This window comes from Paramacrobiotus metropolitanus, unplaced genomic scaffold (genome assembly GCF_019649055.1).
Source record: "Paramacrobiotus metropolitanus isolate TYO unplaced genomic scaffold, Prichtersi_v1.0 Parri_scaffold0000080, whole genome shotgun sequence".
NCBI classification, from domain to species: domain Eukaryota; kingdom Metazoa; phylum Tardigrada; class Eutardigrada; order Parachela; family Macrobiotidae; genus Paramacrobiotus; species Paramacrobiotus metropolitanus.
The window spans coordinates 552184-571944 of NW_026570300.1; the positions used below are offsets into that span (position 1 = coordinate 552184).

The following is a 19761-nucleotide window of genomic DNA, read 5'->3' on the forward strand; positions in this document are numbered from 1 at the left end:
GACAATAAAAAATCTGAAATTGGAACAACTCCCGATATTAGGATAGTTGTGACCAAATGTCTCTGTGAGTGTGATTAATTAGACCTATTTCGATGTTTGGTAACGCTGCGTGCTGGATAAATGGTTTTAATTTTGAGACATAATTGAAATTGCGAGCTGCAGCCCTTCACATTTATATTTCTCCAATAAAAATGGATGTACTCGTATGTATAATATCAGTTCAGAAAATTCCGTGTAAATGTTGATTCGTTGTGCAACATCCCGATGAACCGGTTTCAATGTTAACGAACTCGACCGCAGTGATTTACCTGATCGTTTGACACGATCCGGTTTGCGTCTTATAGTCGTGAACCGTTTGTTCATCACCTTTACGTACATCTCTTAGGATAATTCAATACCACGCAACTTATTAAAATCACCACTGTTATCACCATCTTTAACAATTGTAAAAGTGCAGCAGGTTATAACCGGCACCAATCAAAAGGCGTCCAAACCGGTGCAACCGGTATGTTTGATTTCCGCATTGCGAATACAAGCTCGTCCCGCTGTAAATGGACACAGTTTATTAATATCGCTTAAAATTTGTGTTGTTTTCATGCATAACATGGAAACAGAATATTTTTTGCTTATGTTCGAGCCGTTACCTAGCGCTACCAATATATTTTGTTTCTGCGATGTAATGGCATGCAGGAATTTTTTGGTGCATACCAAAAACCAGCTTCGCGTAATTATACAAGCGATGGCAAACGGTAGCTAAAAGTCAAAAGGCAGCTGTCCGCGCAGATACACCTTAATTAAAAAATTAAAGTATGTACAATAACACGAACAACTTTGAGCGAAATAAAGTTATATGTAGAAATGTAATAACAGGAAATGTAATACATATGTGGAAATATTAAAAAAGCAGTACAGTTATATGAAGATGATAGCGCTATAAATTAAAAAGTTCGAAGAGTGACTACGACGATTTCTTTAATCCTTGTAGCGAAATTGTGCTGGTTCAATACTGCAATACTGCTGCAAGCGCTCGACAGTCAGCGGGGCATCTGCAAAAAAACACGTACAAATAAGGATGAACCTTCTATGAAATCTACAGTAATACATACTTTACATATGAATTAACACACTGACGTCACAATTTTGACAACTGTATATTAATTATCCTTTTGCGCATTAGGGAAACGTTTCACTACATACTAATACTGTGATACAGCATAAAACCTTAAGAAAGTACTTACAATATAATGCTTTGGCTAAAAATTATTACAATTTAATTGTGGAACCTTACCAAGACGAATCCAGGTGTCACCTTTTCCGATCTCTTCACAGTGGGCCTTGATGGCATTACGCAGAGCAAAGACCACACTAGACGACATGCACAATGGTGCTTCTCCAGTAGCTATTCGATAAAATGTCCGTCAGTGTCAAATAAGGCTTCAGTATTATTAAAATATTTTGTAATGCGAATTACTCTTGCTGCGTAAAACTCCCAGTGGATTGGGAGCGTTCGGTAAGAGGGTCACGCGGAAATCCACGGGAATATCCTTGGCACCAGGTGGCTTATACTTCCATGTACCGAACGTCAAGTTTTGTCCGGTTTTCATATCGTAGATGACTTCTTCCGTAGTAAAATAACCGAGGCCCATAATTGTACCTCCTTCCACTTGTCCCACGTCTATGGAAAAGTGAAGCGTTCTGAGATTGAAATTTTTTTTTCAGGATGTCTTTTTTTAACGTTGTATGTTTTCGCTAAGGTGGAGACTAAATCTTTCTGACCAAATTTCCAATTAATTAGCTTCACAGTTCGTTGCAGTGTGCAATTGCAAAGGCTAATTCTGCTTTGACATCAAATTTAATGTAAATAATTAGAAGGAAGCATGCGCCATACAATGACAAAAATTTCATACCGACGTAGGGAGACATGCTTTCTCCACAGTCATAGACAAGATCCAGCCGGTCGATTTGATGCTCTCCAGTTAGGATATCCAAAGTCACTTCCGTGCACATCGCTCCATATACGCTATACTGTGGTTTGTCCGACTTTGCTTGGACACTACCCGTAAAAAAATTAAATAATTTACGTATACCGGTAATGCGGTAATTAGTATTATCAGCACAAAAAGTCACCCAATCTTTGCATGTCGGTAAAGACCACACACAGTCTCTCTAATTCAAAAGATGTATTAATTATAACGAGTGTTTTGTAGATCAGTGTGTTGTATAAGACAACAACTTGACACATTTAGTAAAATTAATGAGGGAACGTACAACTGATGGGCGGTGAGGGCAATGCCTTGTTTGAAGCACTTCTCCACAAGATCTTCCCATGAATCGTTGGGATTTTTATCTTTCACTGGTTTCATGTTGGCTTTCAGTAAGTTGCAAGTCTCAACAGCACTCTGAAATAATGTATTAACTATGATCATAGTAGAGGAGGATCAGAGATAATATAATATATTTGCAAATTAAATAATAAAAGCGTTTTTTTTTTTTCATAGTCAAAAACACTGGAAGCTTTGAGTTCAGTATGACTGCCTAGTGCCTACGGGCTACGAAACATTAAAATATTGTGCCGAAGATTGGTTGATTTCGACATACCAAACACAGAAGCTCGCTGCTAATCCCACCGGCGGTGATCCTGTTATTTGCGCTGGTAATGGACATAGTCGGCTGAATTACAATATATTTCATATCAATTCCCAGTTCATACGCAATAACTTGGGCAACCTGAAGAGCCAATGAAAACTGATATATATGGAACACGATTAGATTATCATGTCCATCAACAGTATCCGCTTTTACCTTTGTGTTGATCCCTTGTCCGAGTTCAATCCCTCCATGTGTAACCGCAACCGTGCCTCCATTTTTGTACACTGCAATTAGGCAATCATATCCGCCACCTTGCCATTCCACGGCATACCGCATCGGAATAACCCCGAGTCCCTTTTTCTTCCATCGACTATTATTGTTGAAACCAGCGACAGCTTGTACGCGTTCCTGGTATTGAGCGGACTCCAAGAGTAAGTTGGTGACAGGTACTAGACGGTTGCCGGTTAAAGTAGAGCCATCTAAAGGTTTATCACCATCTTGGAAGAAATTTAACTGTTTGATATTCAGCGAAGACTGTTTGAGCGATATGGCAATATGTTCCATAATGGTTTCGATGGTATAAATTGCTTCCGTGCTCCCTAAAATTATGTTGAGATTATCATGACCATTGACTGATCAGCAAAATAAGCTAATAAGCTATCCATCTTCTAGTGTACCTGGCGCTCTGGTGTAAGTGTTTGGAGGTCTATTTGTCTTGCAAGGAGTTAAGGTCATTTTCCAGTTTGCGCATTTATAGGCTGTAAAACATATACCAACTCAATAATACAATATTCAGGTTACTTAAGCAGCACCTCACCATTGTCGCCCCATTTTCCCCATCCTCGCAAACTGTACGCATATATTGCACCTGTGGATGATGCCGTAATAAGGATCACCTTACGAATGTACGGATCACCTTACGTATGTACGGAGTATACGGTATGATCTCGCTATGCAAACTAGCAACAAAACACTCTACAAATCGAGTTATTTATAATCTAACATAAAAGCTCTTTCCTGCACTTCATTTAAACTTTGAAGGAAAAAGAAGAGAAAAACACTGAGTTCTGAGAACTTACCGATATTGCAGTAGACATCAAGGACTACTCCCTGCAGTTTGCCGGCACCGTCTGTCCCGGCCTTATACTGAACGTAATATGGAAACCGTTTCCCAATTGACTTCAGATTGTCCCATAGAGACTGGTGCATTTTAACGGGCCTGACCGAGCAAACAAATGTTTAAAACTGCTGCTCTGGAGATGCTTGGATCTGGTAAAACATTTAGCATTACTATATTTTAAAGTACCGGCGCAAAATGTAAGCTGCAACAGCACTAGCCGACGCTATCAGTGCATTTCTTCCTCCTTTAGCTCCAAAACCTCCCCCGTTTCTTTTTATTTTGACATTAATGCTGAAATCAGAGAGAAACGTGAGCTTTTCAGATTCTAATTAAACACGCCTGAACGCACTGCGCCAAATGCATTCTCCATTCTCAATCTCCTTATTTTTTGGTGCATTAACTCAAATTGCAGAATTACCGATGCTTGCCGATGCCCAAAACTTTGGAAGCAGCATCCTGTGTAGTCGAAATGTTTTGTGTCCCAGCCTCAATATCGACGCCGTCTTCGGTGGGATAAGTTATGGCAACCTGCAAAATTTTGGGATTATCGGAATCAAACTGTTTTTACAAAACACAAAAAAAGTACCATAGTTTCCATGTGGAAGTGAGCCTGGGTGCCAATTTCAAACTCTCCTGAAATTTGATTGGCAGCGGATTTCACTGCAGCCTCTGCATCTCCAGCTTTAACATTTACAACACCAGGATGAAATGATTTTTCTCGGATAGCATCCTTGCACGACAAAACTGGATTGCGCACATTGCTGTATTGTATTTTGACCAGTTTGGCAGCGGCTTCGGCAATATCTTTCGTCTCTAAATTACAACGACAGCTACTTTTTTGTAGTTACATTTCGAATTCAAACTGTAAAATTGCAGAAGTTAGTCATACAAATATTCCTTTTACAGATATTGTACTATTTAAAAATAATTTGTATCAGAGTAATTATCTACGGGATGGTAGGCATTATTTGACGTGCAGGCTGCTAAGGGCGCAAAAAATGCTTACCGGCAACGACAATGGCAGCTGGTTGCCCCGCATAAATGGACTGGCTGCTGGCCAGCAGCTCTTCTTTGGATTCAGCGGAAAAGGTGATGTTGTTTTCGCCAGGAATATCGGCAGCCGTAAGTACACGCACAACACCCGGCAGTGCCTTCAAAAAAACCAAATTAAACATAATTAACAAATAAAAAATCGAATTATTTGCTGAACTGCATACTCCGCATTAAAATCAAATGAAAACATAATTAACCAATGAAAATCGATGTCTTTAAAATATGGGTTTGTGTATCCGCTGAACTGCGTACTCCGCTCCCTTTTTTTTAAACTTCTAAAATTAATGTACCATGGCATCGGTTACGTCGATCCGGTAAATTGTTGCTCGGCCTTCGGTGGTCAGAACAAAAGCAGCGTGAAGAAAATTCTCTTGATGGATATCACTTATATATTTAGCTTCTCCTGTACACTGCACCATAGATTCCAATTTGGGAATGGGCTGGGATAGAGGGTAGTTCTCTTTCTTGCTGACAAATGTCTGCATGCCGGAAGACACGGGTCGTGGAATATAGCCGATAGCGCTGCGGTAGCGTTCAGAAGCACTTCCTCCCACAACTTCCAAAGCGAACTAGATGTCGAAAGCGGAAACTAATGTTTTAATTCTATGTACACATGTTGTTGAGCGTAAAAGAAATTATTCTTAGGTGAATCAAAACCTGCTCCAATTAAAAGTGTGGATCGGAGTGCACTGACCTTGTAAAGTAAAGAGCAGGCTAAGGATTTTCGGTACTTTGCGCTGGCCTCATCTGGTTTTTCTTCCGGCTTCAGTTCTTTATTCAGCGCTGCGACGGCTTGTTGTAAAACTGTGCTGTCACCTAAATCCTTTCCATTGAGAGCGGATTCCGTTTGAGGAGCATGAATCTGCAATGGCAGCGACGAAATCGTTTGACATTATTTTTTTAAAGATTTGTCCCATATTTGAGCGTATTAAGTTCCAGGGCACCGTTCACTTACAAATGTGGCGTTGATGTTTCCAAACACTATTGCTGATTCACTTATCATAAATTTGTCGGTTGAACTTTTGTCGGCCTTTACGCGAAATCCTGCGTTGACATATCCGTGTGCATTCTAAATTATTGCGGGTTACCATTGGGAAGAAGTACCATGCGTTAACCACGCGTTTTTTTCTTGCAAACCTGAGCACGAGGCATAATTTTGTATGTGCGGAAGACGTAATCTGAATCGGCAAACGCCGGGACATCAAAGCGCAAAATAACTTTCCCTATTAAATCCGTGTTTAGAAAGTCCTCCACTGACATTCGGCTTTCTGTCGGTCCTAAAAAACACCGGTGCCTAACGATTAGTTGTCAGTTGTTAGTTTTTCACTAAATTTTCGTAAGTCGAATTCAAAAAGATTATTATATCATATTCTTTAGGAAAAAACATACAAGTAGGTTGATTTTCGTTATATTGTTATGCAGAATATAATGACCAAGAATACGCAAGTATACTGTACGGCATAACCAGTCTCCATTACGTAAATTTACCACCAACGGTAATCGAGGCCTTGGCTATCGCCAAGGCTGTGAAGGTATCGGAAGGGAATTCCTTATGGCGATTTTTCATAGCCAAATTGCCGCCCCAGGAGCCAACCTGAAAATACCGCTCTGTAACTAATCCTATGAATTGATGGAAATTGTTTGCATAATACAGTACTAGATTACTAGTAACGGTCTGATTGACAAACAGCCATTTAGACTGCAATTCGATTGCATACATACATTTCTCACGGAGACATGAGCTGTTCGGCTGATAATATCTGCCAGACTGTTCAGGTATTTAAATCCGGCTTTTTTAGCTTGATTTTGAAATATCTCAATCACTTCCCGCAGCGGAATGTTGGCTCCCAACGACAAGGAATCGTCGGTAGCATTAACCGCGTACAGATCTCGGATGCCCTTTATGTCGATGTATACATCGTAAGGCGTGTCATTGTATACTCCTTTGCCGGTATGACCCACAACGTAATACACGTTTCTTCCTGTATATTTGGGAAGCAGCTGATAGAGGTCCGCTAAAGATTCGGGTTTGTGCCATTCGGGTGCGAAATCTGCCACCGCCGCCGGAAGCGTAAGGACGTAAGGCGGGGCTTGACCACAGCATGAGCCGGAACACTTGCGGCTGTTTTCCACTGCGCATGGTTTTGGTATTCCGCAGTCCTGTGTCAAACCTGTTTCTTATATTAATATTCTGAATTCTGATCATGATGCATAATTTCCACCGTTTGATTTATGTAACCCACAATCTGGTGTTTACTTTTTGTTATGGCATAAATAACGTACTTCTAAGTCACAGATTTTATCTGTGGATGTGGCAAACGATTTGAAGGCATCCAGAATTGGCCGGTATCCTTAATAGAAAGAATAAAAGTTAAAAATGCTTGAAAATGTATTCCACGTCCAGGGTAACAAGGAGAATTAATAATACTACTTTAATATAAAATTATTATATTTGAATTTTTATTTTTGACAAGGAATCTGTTGACCGTTACCTGTACACCGGCAAATATTTCCTCCAAAAGAGTTTTCGATTTCCTGCTTGGTGAGCGATGTACTGCTTTGAGTCAAACTATCAAAATTAATTATTGCAGACTTGCAGGGGTTTTTAAGCAAGGAAGTCAAAGTTTTCTTAAAAAGTACGAATGTGCCCGCTATGGTTTTGACGCCCCTATTCGGTACCTGTACATATTCATCACCATCCCCGGTGTACAATATCCGCATTGTGTTCCATAATGATCAGTTAAAGCAGATTGGATAGGGTGTGGCTTCTTCTGGTCACCAATTCCTTCCACCGTCAGAATTTCCCAACCGTCGCATGACAAAACGGGACACAAACACTATACAGATAATAAGAATATTTTTCAGAGCACTGCATTTAACGAACAATATTTTTCAGTTTTCGCTTATTAGTGTGCTTGTTAGTTTGTGCATTGTCAAAACCTCATTACCGAATTAATCGAGCGCTGAATAATTTGTCCAGGATTCAGGGGATCCGGAAATGCCGCATTGACAATGCATGCTCCGCAGCCGCCTTCTCGGCAAGTCACTTTCGTTCCCGTAAGTTGTAAATGCTCTCGTAAATAATCATTGAGACTGACTTCCGAGTATGTCTTCGGAACTACAAGTATATGAAAAGAAAAGACAGATTCAGTTGCTGCGTTTTTGTGTATAATATTCTTGCGAAATGGCGATTAATTAGGCATGAAAGCCGGGTGATGTAGAAAGATCTCTTCGTACTTACCTATATCAAGTTGTCAACAAGGCAAGCAAACAATATTTATCGAGCGAGCTGTACTCACTTACCGTCATAGTTTCTTCCATTAATTTTTACATGTATTTTTTCATCTGCTTTTGTCGGCTGCAGCACTGGTGGAGTCATATTGATTTCTCAGATTGGCTACAATACAAAAAAGCATGCAGGGCTACTCAAATAACGTTCAACACATTTCGCAGGTGAAATGCGGAGTATCAAAATAAGATATTTCTTTCAACATCTCAAACAAGTGCTCCAGAGTGTCCAGTCAAAAAATGATAGCAAACGTATGAGTAAGCGAAAGCTGCTTGTTTTGCGGTGCCCGCGTCGAGTGCGTTATGATAATCCAGTTGGGGACTTCCAGTCTATATCGAAGGTGCGTTTGTTATTAATGTTTCCTCCAGCGCTTTGTCAGCATAAAACCGATGTTTACAACCGCTTTGCTTATGCGATACATAGTTTACAGCATCCTCATGTACGTCCCCATTCTCCACACCGTGCAAACTTCAACATTCAGGTATTCACGCATTCTGAGAAACGTATCGACTGCACTGTTTTCCTATAACTCAAACCTAGCTACAGGCATGCGTTATAATTATTATTGTACTTGTATATTGTTACAGTACTAATGGTAAGTCTATAGGGTCTGTGCTCTTATAGACTTGTACGGTTTGGTTAACATAATTTATACATGCCGTTGCGCACGTAATGGTAAGCTTCCAGCGATGGCATCTGATAATTTTATTATTTTGCCAGCTGTGCCGGTACGTTGCGCGCATTTTCACAGGTATACCAACAGTATGTACAATACCGTGCCGCGATTACAAAGGCAACTTGATTATCGGAAGTTCAGAAACTTTGCAGTAAGACAAATCGTATAAAGGTTGTTTTATTATTCGCGCAGGCATGACTTTTCGTTAATCCACCAGAGTGAACGTCCCAAAGAACAAAAACTACTGCAGGCGTCGATGTCTGATTTTTTCCGCGCACACTTTCGTGCTCGTTGCGCGTCATGTCTTCTAAACGAAAACGAATCTACAATCGCGACGTTACGTACAACATACAGTAGGCTGCGTAATAACTGACAGGGTAAAAGTCATGTCAACAAAGTATTTTGTGCGCTATTTACTTAAATGGTTATCGCTGCTATTGTAGTTTTGAATAAAGATACGATTTTTTACACACGTCGTAATCGTAAGCTTCGCATTATGTACTCGTACTGTGCACTGTTACCGTTAAATAAAAATACTTACAATGCTACTGTACAGTACAACATCTTATGTCATAATTTTTTCAATAGGTACAATAAGCCAAAACTATTAGATCAGAAACAACGCCTATACAGTACAATACATACGCTCTGTATATTTTGCATAGCTATATTTACCGAGGAATTTAACGCCATATAATAAATATAGTAAGTACTTCATTAATCTTCGCATTTTTTGCTTGCAGTGCACGTTTGAAAATATGCACAGCGAAATAGCATACACATGCATACAGTATGAATAATCAAGCACGTATTAATCAAGTATATCCCGTGGTTATCAAGATTTAACGATAATTATTTTGTTAATCTAATCGGTGCTTTAAAATTTCAACAAACATCATGTTTAACTCATACACGACATACCGGTGATAAGCAAAATCTGCTTACTGTAAAATGCCCCTGGCGCATACGGTGTCGCTCGCTGCATTTTCTGGAAGTTAATGGATTTAATTTCTCCAATTTGTAAAAGCAATCGACGTTCTAGGGTATTCTAAAAATCGAAATCGTTTCGCCAGCTTTGTCGGGGCAAACAAGCGCATATTACGAGAGCCGAAATGATTGTTCTGGATGAAATTCAGTTACCTGAGCTGGTTAAGGCAGTCCAAGACGATTTCCCCCGTTCGCTCATGGTAAACCATATTCACGTTTATAAATTACATTTGTATAGATATTCTGAATATATATCGTTACAATGTTCTGCAATGTGTTCATTAAAAGCAAACAATATTTGCTACGATTACAATAGTTACGATTACAATATCTACGCTTCTTAAATATTTTAATTATTTTACGCGAAAGATCTAATGCTGAGTAGTGTATGTTAGATTTTCCACCTTGCGCGAAATGTGATTCGCAACCGGTATTCCTGGCCGGGCCTGGAGTTCGTGGTTGATAGTTTCCCGGATATTTCCGTCTGTGTTTGCCGGCCAGCCATAAACGGGCAGGTAATATTGTCGATCTACATTAAAGTGAAATCCTCGAACAAGATTCCCGTATGACAATGCTGTTTTATGTGCAGAATTATATTCCAATACTCAACGGGTATTCCGTGTTCACTTACTCAAAAAATGCCGAAATGTTTCGTAAAATGATTTTCCAAGAGACGGTAGTGGACTGGACCCAAGAAATAATGTTTATCGGTGCGTGTACCGTGATTTCAGGATAAATGTTTAGTGTTGACGGGAGTTTATTAAACACTCCCCTTATCCATGCAGCTCAGTTAACTGCAGACACAAAGTACTTACACAAAGTATACACTCTACTTGTAACTGTCTCACGCATGCAGTTCAAAATACTGCTTGATATCATGTATTTTTACGGTTTTCGAGCACTTTATTACAACTTAGATCATCTTAATACGTTCTCGTAAGTTTATTATACTGTATAGAAGTCAATAAATTATTATTATTCTGCAAATACGATTGTAAAAATACAAAAGCTGCCTACAACAGTTTAAATCATGATACAGTCATCGAATCCAGAACTACTTACTTATATTGTGTTTGTACTTTGTATTCTACTTGTAACTGTTTGTATTCTCATAATCGCATCTGCAGGGATCAGTGAATTGGAAAGCAAAATACTGCTTGAGTATGGGAACAAAGCGTGTATTGGAAAATTTAAATATTATGGTTTAGTGGACGGTTTTCCTCCCGGAGCACTTTATTACAACTTAGATCATCTTAATACGTTCTCGTAAGTATCATTATACTGTATAGTATAATATTTTATTATTATTCTGCAGATACGATTGTAGTTTCTGCGAAAAAATACAAAAGCTGCCTGTGCGGTACAACAGTTTAAATCATGATACAGTCATCGAATCCGCTTTTTTTGTATAATATATAGGTATACGCTGCCCGTTGGATTCCAACTGGGGACTCTAACAGAACAGCATCTGGAGCAGTTAACTAGCGAAAGGAATTACGGTAACACGGAGAACACCAGGAAGTTCTTCCGGCAACTGCTTAAGCACAACCACCCTAGTGTAGCCTTGTTTAACGAGAACAACATTCCCATTTCTTACGTGCTGTACAAAACCGAAGGCTGCATTGGAGGAGCCTATACAAACCCAGAATACCGTGGACAAGGTTTTTTCAAAATCGTAACATTTGAACTGCTGAAAAAGCTTAAAGAAGACGGTGAAGTTTTTATATTTGGCGATACATGGATTTCCAATATTCCCTCGCAAAATGCCCAAATCGCCGTGGGTGGAAAGAAATATGAGGATTATGTTGCATACTGGATAAGTTATACACCGTCGACTAATAATTCTGAGATTACTTATCAATCTTTCTAGTGTTTTTTTTTATTTTTAGTGCTGTGTATGTAGAAAAGGTTATCGATACTGGCGATAAGTGTGGTCAGCTTTCGATGAATTTATTACTCATTAAATTTTACGAGTATCAATGTCTCTTTATTCATGTTTACATCGCGACATAACAGTCATGACTCGTATCACTGCTGCTGGCACTGCACAATCAAGAATTAAAAAAACAACCAAAATCACTATTATCAACAAATTTATTCTTGGCCGGTAAAGTTTACGACCCGGCTGCCGTTTTACGAGTATTATAAACGTCAATAGCACTGAAACCACCATTTAATCCGGTCGTTTAACTGACGATTGAATTATCAGCCATAAGAATAAAAACCAGTTGTAATAAATTGTAAGTAATTGTAATAAATCAATTGCAATAAATTAATTGAAAGAACACAACATAACGGACGCTTTAATGCATATTCTGTCCGCAAATAAAAGCGCTAAAAACCAATAAGGCGTTGGCGGAAAGTGGAAGTCCAAAATTCTTGATGTAAATGCGAGGGCTTTTCGAATTCGGCACCTACCAAAATCCCATTGTTTAATCCTTGTAACGAAACCTGGTGGAGTCAACTTTTGCATGCTGCTGTGCCTGCTCAACGGTGATAGGCGTGTCTGTGAATAGTAATCAAATCACCAGGTACATGTACGATCATTACAAACGAGAGCCGAAGGAAACCATACCAAAACGCCAGAAGTCGACAGCATGACCTTTATCGTCCAAAGCCGCTTGAATCGCATTTCGTAAGGCAAACACAGCCGAAATAACCAGACATAACGGAGGCTCCGCCGCAGCTGTAACGAGATATACAGTGCGAGCAATTTTTTCCAAAATACCTATTGCTAAACTTCCCTGGTTAGCCATTCTGACATACTTTTACTGCGTAGCACTCCTAACGGGTTGGGTGCGTTGCGCAATAATTCCACTCGAAAGTCCACCGGAATGTCCTTGGAGGTTGGCGGCTTATATTTCCAAGTCGTAGGTGTCAGGTTAACCCCAGATTTCTTGTCATAGATAACCTCTTCCGATGTGAAATATCCCAGTCCCATCACAACAGCCCCCTCAATCTGGCCAATGTCTGTTAACAAAAATTACCAGCAGTGGTGTCAAAGCTTCTGGAATAACATTATTGCCAAAGACGTTTTCATACCGACATAGGGAGAAATGCTTTCTCCACAGTCATACAGCAAATCAACCCGATTGAACTGATATTCTCCAGTGAGAACGTCAAACTCGACTTCACTACACACTGGAATTGAGTAGAAAACAGTATTAAAAACCTTTCCAAATTTCAAGCAACTAACTGGACTCACTGGCGCCGTAAGTATTGTAAGCGGTCGGGGCATCGTGAGGTGGGGAAGCCCTAGCAAATAATCGGATTTTGGTGATTTTTTGTGGGTTTCAGCGTATTGCATACAACTATTACGAATTATATACGAGAATTTTATCATTTATATAATATGACATTTTTTCTGGATTAACTTACTATCTTTATGAATTTCTACACTATTTAATTTCCGTTAGCATGAAAATTAGCTTTGATTTTATTTTTAATGACTCACCATCCTCGTGCAAACAGATCTATTCCTTTGTTGTATGCCGTTTCCACCAAATCTTCCCAAGTGGCGTTTGGAAGAGCGCTGCGCAGAGGCTGAATGCGAGTTTTCAGTTGTTGACACGCACTGATTGCAGCCTGTAATTCCCGTCGATTTATGTACCATTTTTATATATCATTTTTTGCGATTACAAAGAAGTGCAATCGCACTTTAACTAACGAAAATTGCGGCTGAATTGTATAAATAATAATTACCGTACAATATTTCACAATTTCACGTACCAAACAACAAATCTCACTGGTAACACTTCCTCCCGTGGCGAAAGAATTCGGACAACTAATGGAAGTTGACGGTTGAATTACGACATATTTTAAATCCACTCCCAGTTCATATGCAACCACTTGCGCCACCTAAACGATGAATCTTCTTGGTTGAAAGTTTGTTCGCGCAAATTCTGATCGAAGAAACGTTTTTTTAGCAATGGTCACCTTGGTGTTGATTCCTTGGCCAATCTCGATTCCTCCGTGCACAACCGCTACCGATCTAAATAAAGGACACAAAACCTTCAAAAATTTTATCAAATGGTAAGCGGCTAACGCCTATCCGTACCCATCGTTATGATAAATGGATACGTTGCAGTTGTACTGAAATCCCGCCCAGTCTACAGGATAACGCATAATGGAGAACCCGAGTCCCTTCTTCCTCCATTTATTCCCCTTATTGAAAGCCGTGACCTCTTGCAGACGTTTAACGTAATCCGAGGACTGGAGCAACTGATCGGTTACAGAATTCAGTGCGTTGTATTTTAGTGGATGACCGTCCAAAAGTACATCTCCTTCTTTATAGAAATTAAGACGTTTAATATCCAGTGCCGGTTTTTTCAAGACATAGGCAATATGCTCCATCACATATTCCATGAAATAATAAGCTTCCAAGCTCCCTGTTTAGTAAACGCTGTTAACTGCCAATAACATAAAACCAGAAATCAAACAAATTTACAGTTCTTGGTGTACGAAGGTTTAAAAGCATAATGACTAATCATAAGCACTATTTTTTGGTAATGTTTTGTTTGTTAGTACTACAGATGTTCCATGGCAAATGTAGTAATTGTGAGTATTTCGTATCGACCTGGAGCACGGCACCAAGAATTTTGTGGTAGGTTGGTTTTGCAGAGTGTCATGTTGATCTTCCAATTTGGCGAGCGGTACGCTGAAAAGAACAAAGAAAGAATTAGCTTTAATGGCATATATTTGATTTAATATCGGTAAGATAAAAGTTAATTTTCTCACATGAATCGCCCCACTTTTCCCAGAACATGTACGGATTGGCCGTGAAGTTGTATCCTATTAAAACCAGTAAACTGGTCAATCGTAGTCATGGTTTTTTCCACTAACAGATATTACTGTGCCAAGTGCATAATAAAATTTTGTTCTTGATTATCAATTATTTAGTTTACCCATGCTCATATACAAGTCGAATATAAGGGCTTGAACTTTCCGTTGGCGTCAAATGCTGCTTTGTATGTCATGTAATATGAAAATCTTTTGCCAACGCTGTATGAGTTCGTATCCAGTCTCATATGCATCTTTACTGGCCTAAAACAATTTTTATATTAGATAAATATGTGCTAAAATTGGTTTGAATAGGTGAGCAAACTTTAAATTTGATTTGTTCGTCTACAGTACACAACTCTGTAGTACACAACTACTAGTGAAAAGTTGAAACCTAATAATTACAAATTTTTTACCGGCGCAAAATAAATGCAGCCAATGCCGTTGCGGTCGACGTGTGACAATTGCGGAAGATTTTACTTCCAAAAGAGCCACCGTTTCGCTTGACTGTGACATTAATCCTAAATCATAAATAGTTACTAGTATCATACTGACAAAAGAGGACTATGTTGATAGTTAATTTTCTACTTGTTTTTGCTGAGACCGGTCACAAATGATGCTGTGCTTTGCGTGGAATCAATGTATTGCGTTCCTGCTTCCATATTGAGACCATCTTCTGTGGGATAGGTGACACAGGTCTGCAGAAAAAATTGGCTGTTACAGCACGCAAAGAACGTAATGAAAAACATTCTGGTTTACACTAAGTTGTGCTGGTCAAATTATTGGTATACAGTAGGCCCTGACGTACCATGGTCTCCATATAGAAGTGATTCTGTGTACCCATTCTGCAATTAAAAAATTTGAGATTACTACACCCATCAACGAAACTACGAAATATTTGCGCGTTGCATTCAAAATTATGCATTTACTCCATTTCACCACTGATCTTGTTCCCGGAACCGGTTTTTGCGTATACGCCTTCGGCGTCCCCGACAACAATGGGTTTTGGCGCCATCGGGAAAAATGACTTCTCTCGAATGGCATCCTTGGGAGTCAGCATCGGTTCACGAACATTACTGTATTCCACTTTAACCAAGACAGCTGCTGCCTCAGCAATCTCTTTCGTTTCTAAAATTAAAAAAACACCTCACAGTTTGTTTTGTCCGAAATTTTAAGATAATCACAGAAAGAGCATCCATAAGTTAAAATTTTGTGTTCCGCATACCAGCGATAACAATTGCGACGGGTTGACCGGCATATGTCGACTGTTTCGATGCCAGAAACTCTTCCGGTGCTCCCGGAATGACACTTAATTCATTGGTGCCGGTAATATCCGCCGCTGTCAAAACGCGAATAACGCCTGGCAGAGCCTAAAACAACGGTCAGCCTGTAAATTTCGTTTTAATTATGACGGATATGGTACGCGCGGTTCTAACCATCGCCTCAGAAGAGTCCACTTTGTAGATGGATGCATTGCCTTCGGAGGTGACGGAAAATGCTGCATGTAACATTCCCTCCTGCTCAATGTCCGAAGGATACTTTGCTTCGCCGGTGCACTGCACCATCGCTTCCAACTTAGGAATTGGTTGGTTTAGAGGGTAATTCTCCTTTTTCGAATCAAAAACCTGTTTTCCAGATGACACTGGCCGTTGAATCATACCAGTCGCCGATTGGTACTGTGGACTTGCTGCGTCGCCGACAATTTGCAAGGCAAACTACAGAAAACAATCTTGACACAATACCAAGTAGGCTAACCAATAATACAAAATAATACTGACTCTAATAATTCTAAAAATTAACTGAAAATAATTTCTATCGTGTTCAACAAGATCATTGCCATAAACTAAAATTCTTTAACTGCAATTATAGGTACGTTATATGCCATGTTTATTCTGTACATTCCGTTATATGCCATGTTTATTCTGTTTATTTGGTACAGCGGATAAAATTATGTGCAAACCTTGTAAAACAAGGATTGACTAAGGGACTTTTTGTAAACTGGGCTGGCCTCGGCCTTTTCTTCATAGAGTGCATGTTCAGTTGTTGAGAACATTGCTAAAAAGCTATCACGTTTCTATGTGATCGTACCACGGCACGTGGCATGATTTTGAAGCCCAAAAACACGTAGTCATCCCCATATGTTGGAAGTTCCACGCGTAAAATGACCTTTCCCTCCATTGACAGAGTGAGAAACTCTTCACATGTATGTGATTCCTCTCCTGGCCCTAAAAAAATATGTTACGCCGTTTAAGCGCGATGGGATAGTAGTTGCGATTTTACGTGTTTTTAATTATTCTGGCATTTGCTATTGTCATGGCGATGTAGGTTTCCGACGGAAAATCGTTATGACGATTCTTCATAGACATGTTTCCTCCCCAGGATCCCGCCTAATTAAAGAAAACATACATATTATGTTATAGGGTGACCCGAGTTACAATTGTTCCAATTTTCCAGTTAGTCAGGACAGACAGCACTGCTGTAAAATCACAAAGCTTTAATGTAGATGGGGTTATCAAAAAGGCTAATTCGTGATCCTGCGTATGGTTCGGATTTTAAGCCATGCATGTGGATGCATGGCGCTGGTAGTATGGATACAAAGTTGTTCTTACATTTCGCACTGGTGGCTGCGCGGTTCGGAGCAACAGGTTAGCCAGCGCGTCCAAATATCGGAACCCGGATTTCTGGCTTTCATCTTTCCACAAGTCAATCAAATCCGTTAAACTGACACTGGCACCGACGCTCAGTTTGGAGCCGTCGTTTTTTATGGTGTAAAGATCGGGGATGCCTTTTAAATCCACGTAGACATCATAAGGAGCATCATTATAGACTCCGATGCCGGTGTGACCAACAACATAGTAAATATGTTTCCCGGTCAGTGTTTTAATCAGCTGGTACAACTCGTTCAAGGTTGTCGGTTTATGCCACGGGGACGCGTAGAGGGCGGCCGAAGGCCGGTAGTGCTTTCACGTACGGTTGCCAGGATGACTGACACTGTCCTGCGCAGGGCTGACCAGTTGGTTGTCGGCACATCAACCCCAGATCCTAAAAGATGACAATTCCATATTCCAAAGTGAAAGCACGAAAAACATGTAAAAACTTCAGTATGCTAATATCCTTCGCTAAATTCTTATATAGATATTAAGTACTTGGGTATACACTCAAAACCATTAAAACTTCGTTGCGTTAACTGACAATTAGGTAAGAACCTAATACCTAATACTGAAAAACTTAATAGTGTATTGCAGTTTGCATTGTAAAATAGCTGAATTGGAATAAACTACAGAGCTAAAATTATCTATATAGTTGGCATACCCTACTAGTGCAAAGCTATCAGGAAGACTGTTTACGAAAGAATGATTGTACCTGGAGCTGATTATTGCTTTCCAAGCGAATATGCTAACTATGACAGGTGCATAATTTGCGTATTTTAATTTATTTGTCTTTGGATGCTGAGCGTTTATTCAAAACCATACTGTACTTAAATTATTCTGGATGAGTCAGGTTTAAATTAGAATTATACGACCTTTGTGGATGAAATTCAGACCAAGAGCAAACATACGGTAAGCGAGCGATTACAAATCCCACGCAGACTGATTCAGTGCTATTTCCGCCTGATCAGTTTTTGGTATGACAATCCTACCTCCATATCGACTTTCTTGGCACAGGTTGAGTCCGATGCAAAGGTTTTAAAAGCTTCGAGAATTGGTCGATATCCTAGACACCAAAATAAACTAAGTGAACGTTAACCTGCTCAGACGTACATAAGTAAATGTGGTGCACAGTAGCTCGGGAACCGGTTCCCTTTTGTCATTAGTGGTGCAGTGCTTATGTTACCAATCGTCCGTCTGCTTGCCACTGATTACTCAACAAACCGAGTATTGTAACTGTAGTCTGCTTGTCTGGCAACGTTTTTAACTTACCCGTACATCGGCAAAGGTTACCACCGAAAGCCGCTTCCACCTGCTCGCTAGTGACATTTCCTCCAGAGCTTTCCAATAAGCTGCAAGAAATATAACTTATTTTTAAAAAATAGGAATTATTTAATTATCTATGAAATATTGCTAAATGCTGTCAAAATGCTTAAAGAATGTTACGTACGAGCTTACGTACGTCAAATGCTTAAAGAATGCTCGTATATAATAATGATAAAAGTATAAAATACTGAGCAGTGCGCTTCACGCCTAATGCGCACGAGCATGTCACCCGATATAAATCCGCTTTATTTCAATTATATTATAAAAACTGCTATGTTTAGGCATATTACCTGTGCATGCTCATAACCATCCGGGCGTGCAGTATCCGCATTGTGTTCCAAAGTGCTGTTGCAACGTTTGTTGAATGGGATGTGGCTTTTTCTGGTCCCCGAGACCTTCTACGGTCGTAATTTCCCATCCATCGCACGACAAAATTGGGCACAAACACTGCAGAAATGTAAGCGTGAAGAATTACGACGGCAAAAGTGTACATTTTTCCTTGCGCATACATTTAACATAAAATTTAAAATTTATTGGACAATACTTACAATAAAGATCTGTTTATTGTAGCACTAACCGAATTAATAGCGCGTGATATTATTTGTCCTGATCCTTTTGGATCGGGAAACGATGCAGTAACCACACAGGCGCCACAGCCACCTTCGCGGCACATAACCTTTGTTCCAGTCAGCAACAAATGACATCTCAGGTAATCGTTTAGGGATACTTCAGAGAAGGTGTACGGTACTGCAAAGCAAGAGAACTGAAGTTCAAATCAGTTTGCAGAGGTAAGGCCAAATTAACATGCGTACAGTCGTGAAATTGTACAGTGAATACTCCTAGTACACATGTAATCCAGGAGACGATGAATTAAACCAACTGATTTTTACCTTGATACTTGATTCCGTTAATTGATACAGATATTGTTTCCTGCTCCTGCGCAGGAGTTGCCGCAATCGGAGGGGTCATGCTTGTTTGTTGTGTCTCTGGCCTTGTATTTCCTAGAAGCCTCTGAGTTAGCAGAGGTTTCTTAGCGAACTAAAAACATCTGAGAAACGAAATGATACTTTCATCAGCAAGTCACAGACGACTGAATAATTACCGGCACAAAACCTTAGTCGAATAATAATAAGGAAGCTTGTATGCCAATATCTTTTACGGTCACAAGGTCTGGTGGAACCTTGCCGGTTGCCTTAACAAATGATTTACCGTGCGAACAAGTTGAATATGGAAATTATTCTCTCGGTTCTTTTTTTGCCAGCTCAGCCAACCAACTATGTATCGTACATCTGTT

General features: G+C 39.7%; 3 protein-coding genes and 1 long non-coding RNA gene across 5 annotated transcripts; 1 reads left to right on the forward strand and 3 right to left on the reverse strand.

The window, feature by feature from the left end:
• Positions 1 to 626: 626 nt before the first annotated feature.
• On the reverse strand, positions 627 to 8595 carry LOC129595644 (uncharacterized). Its single transcript, XM_055492712.1, has 25 exons — positions 8066 to 8595; positions 7711 to 7880; positions 7442 to 7599; positions 7255 to 7331; positions 7046 to 7113; positions 6485 to 6922; positions 6251 to 6356; positions 5900 to 6039; positions 5718 to 5831; positions 5457 to 5624; positions 5053 to 5331; positions 4716 to 4860; positions 4296 to 4522; positions 4128 to 4237; positions 3896 to 4000; positions 3669 to 3808; positions 3407 to 3457; positions 3267 to 3347; positions 2803 to 3188; positions 2599 to 2727; positions 2269 to 2399; positions 1908 to 2053; positions 1472 to 1675; positions 1289 to 1399; positions 627 to 1046 (listed from the first exon to the last, which is right to left on the reverse strand). The coding sequence occupies exons 1-25, from the start codon at positions 8139 to 8141 to the stop codon at positions 973 to 975; spliced, it is 3834 nt and encodes a 1277-aa protein (XP_055348687.1). The 5' UTR covers positions 8142 to 8595; the 3' UTR covers positions 627 to 972.
• A 190-nt stretch (positions 8596 to 8785) lies between these two features.
• On the reverse strand, positions 8786 to 10519 carry LOC129595652 (uncharacterized). The gene is made up of 4 exons (XR_008691350.1): positions 10346 to 10519; positions 10119 to 10243; positions 9673 to 9715; positions 8786 to 9034 (listed from the first exon to the last, which is right to left on the reverse strand). It is a non-coding gene; the product is annotated as an uncharacterized LOC129595652 (long non-coding RNA).
• On the forward strand, positions 9659 to 11742 carry LOC129595646 (uncharacterized). 2 transcript variants are annotated; one of them, XM_055492715.1, is made up of 5 exons: positions 9659 to 9914; positions 10110 to 10229; positions 10304 to 10424; positions 10923 to 10980; positions 11134 to 11742. In XM_055492715.1, the coding sequence occupies exons 1-5, from the start codon at positions 9840 to 9842 to the stop codon at positions 11582 to 11584; spliced, it is 825 nt and encodes a 274-aa protein (XP_055348690.1). In that variant the 5' UTR covers positions 9659 to 9839; the 3' UTR covers positions 11585 to 11742. The 2 variants fall into 2 exon arrangements, with proteins under 2 accessions (XP_055348690.1, XP_055348689.1); XM_055492714.1 differs by having other exon boundaries at positions 9663 to 9914; positions 10842 to 10980; positions 11134 to 11739.
• LOC129595630 (xanthine dehydrogenase-like) lies at positions 11705 to 19654 on the reverse strand. Its single transcript, XM_055492689.1, is given in 29 exon segments — positions 11705 to 12220; positions 12290 to 12400; positions 12481 to 12684; positions 12757 to 12855; positions 12920 to 12969; positions 13169 to 13299; positions 13444 to 13572; positions 13651 to 13705; positions 13772 to 14102; positions 14291 to 14371; positions 14452 to 14505; positions 14619 to 14625; positions 14628 to 14757; positions 14910 to 15014; positions 15082 to 15191; positions 15302 to 15338; positions 15423 to 15621; positions 15719 to 15863; positions 15930 to 16208; positions 16454 to 16556; positions 16774 to 16880; positions 17103 to 17441; positions 17443 to 17535; positions 18134 to 18207; positions 18414 to 18493; positions 18758 to 18776; positions 18779 to 18914; positions 19045 to 19214; positions 19358 to 19654. Coding segments are annotated over 29 exon segments (3531 nt in total). The 5' UTR covers positions 19437 to 19654; the 3' UTR covers positions 11705 to 12146.
• Positions 19655 to 19761: the final 107 nt, after the last annotated feature.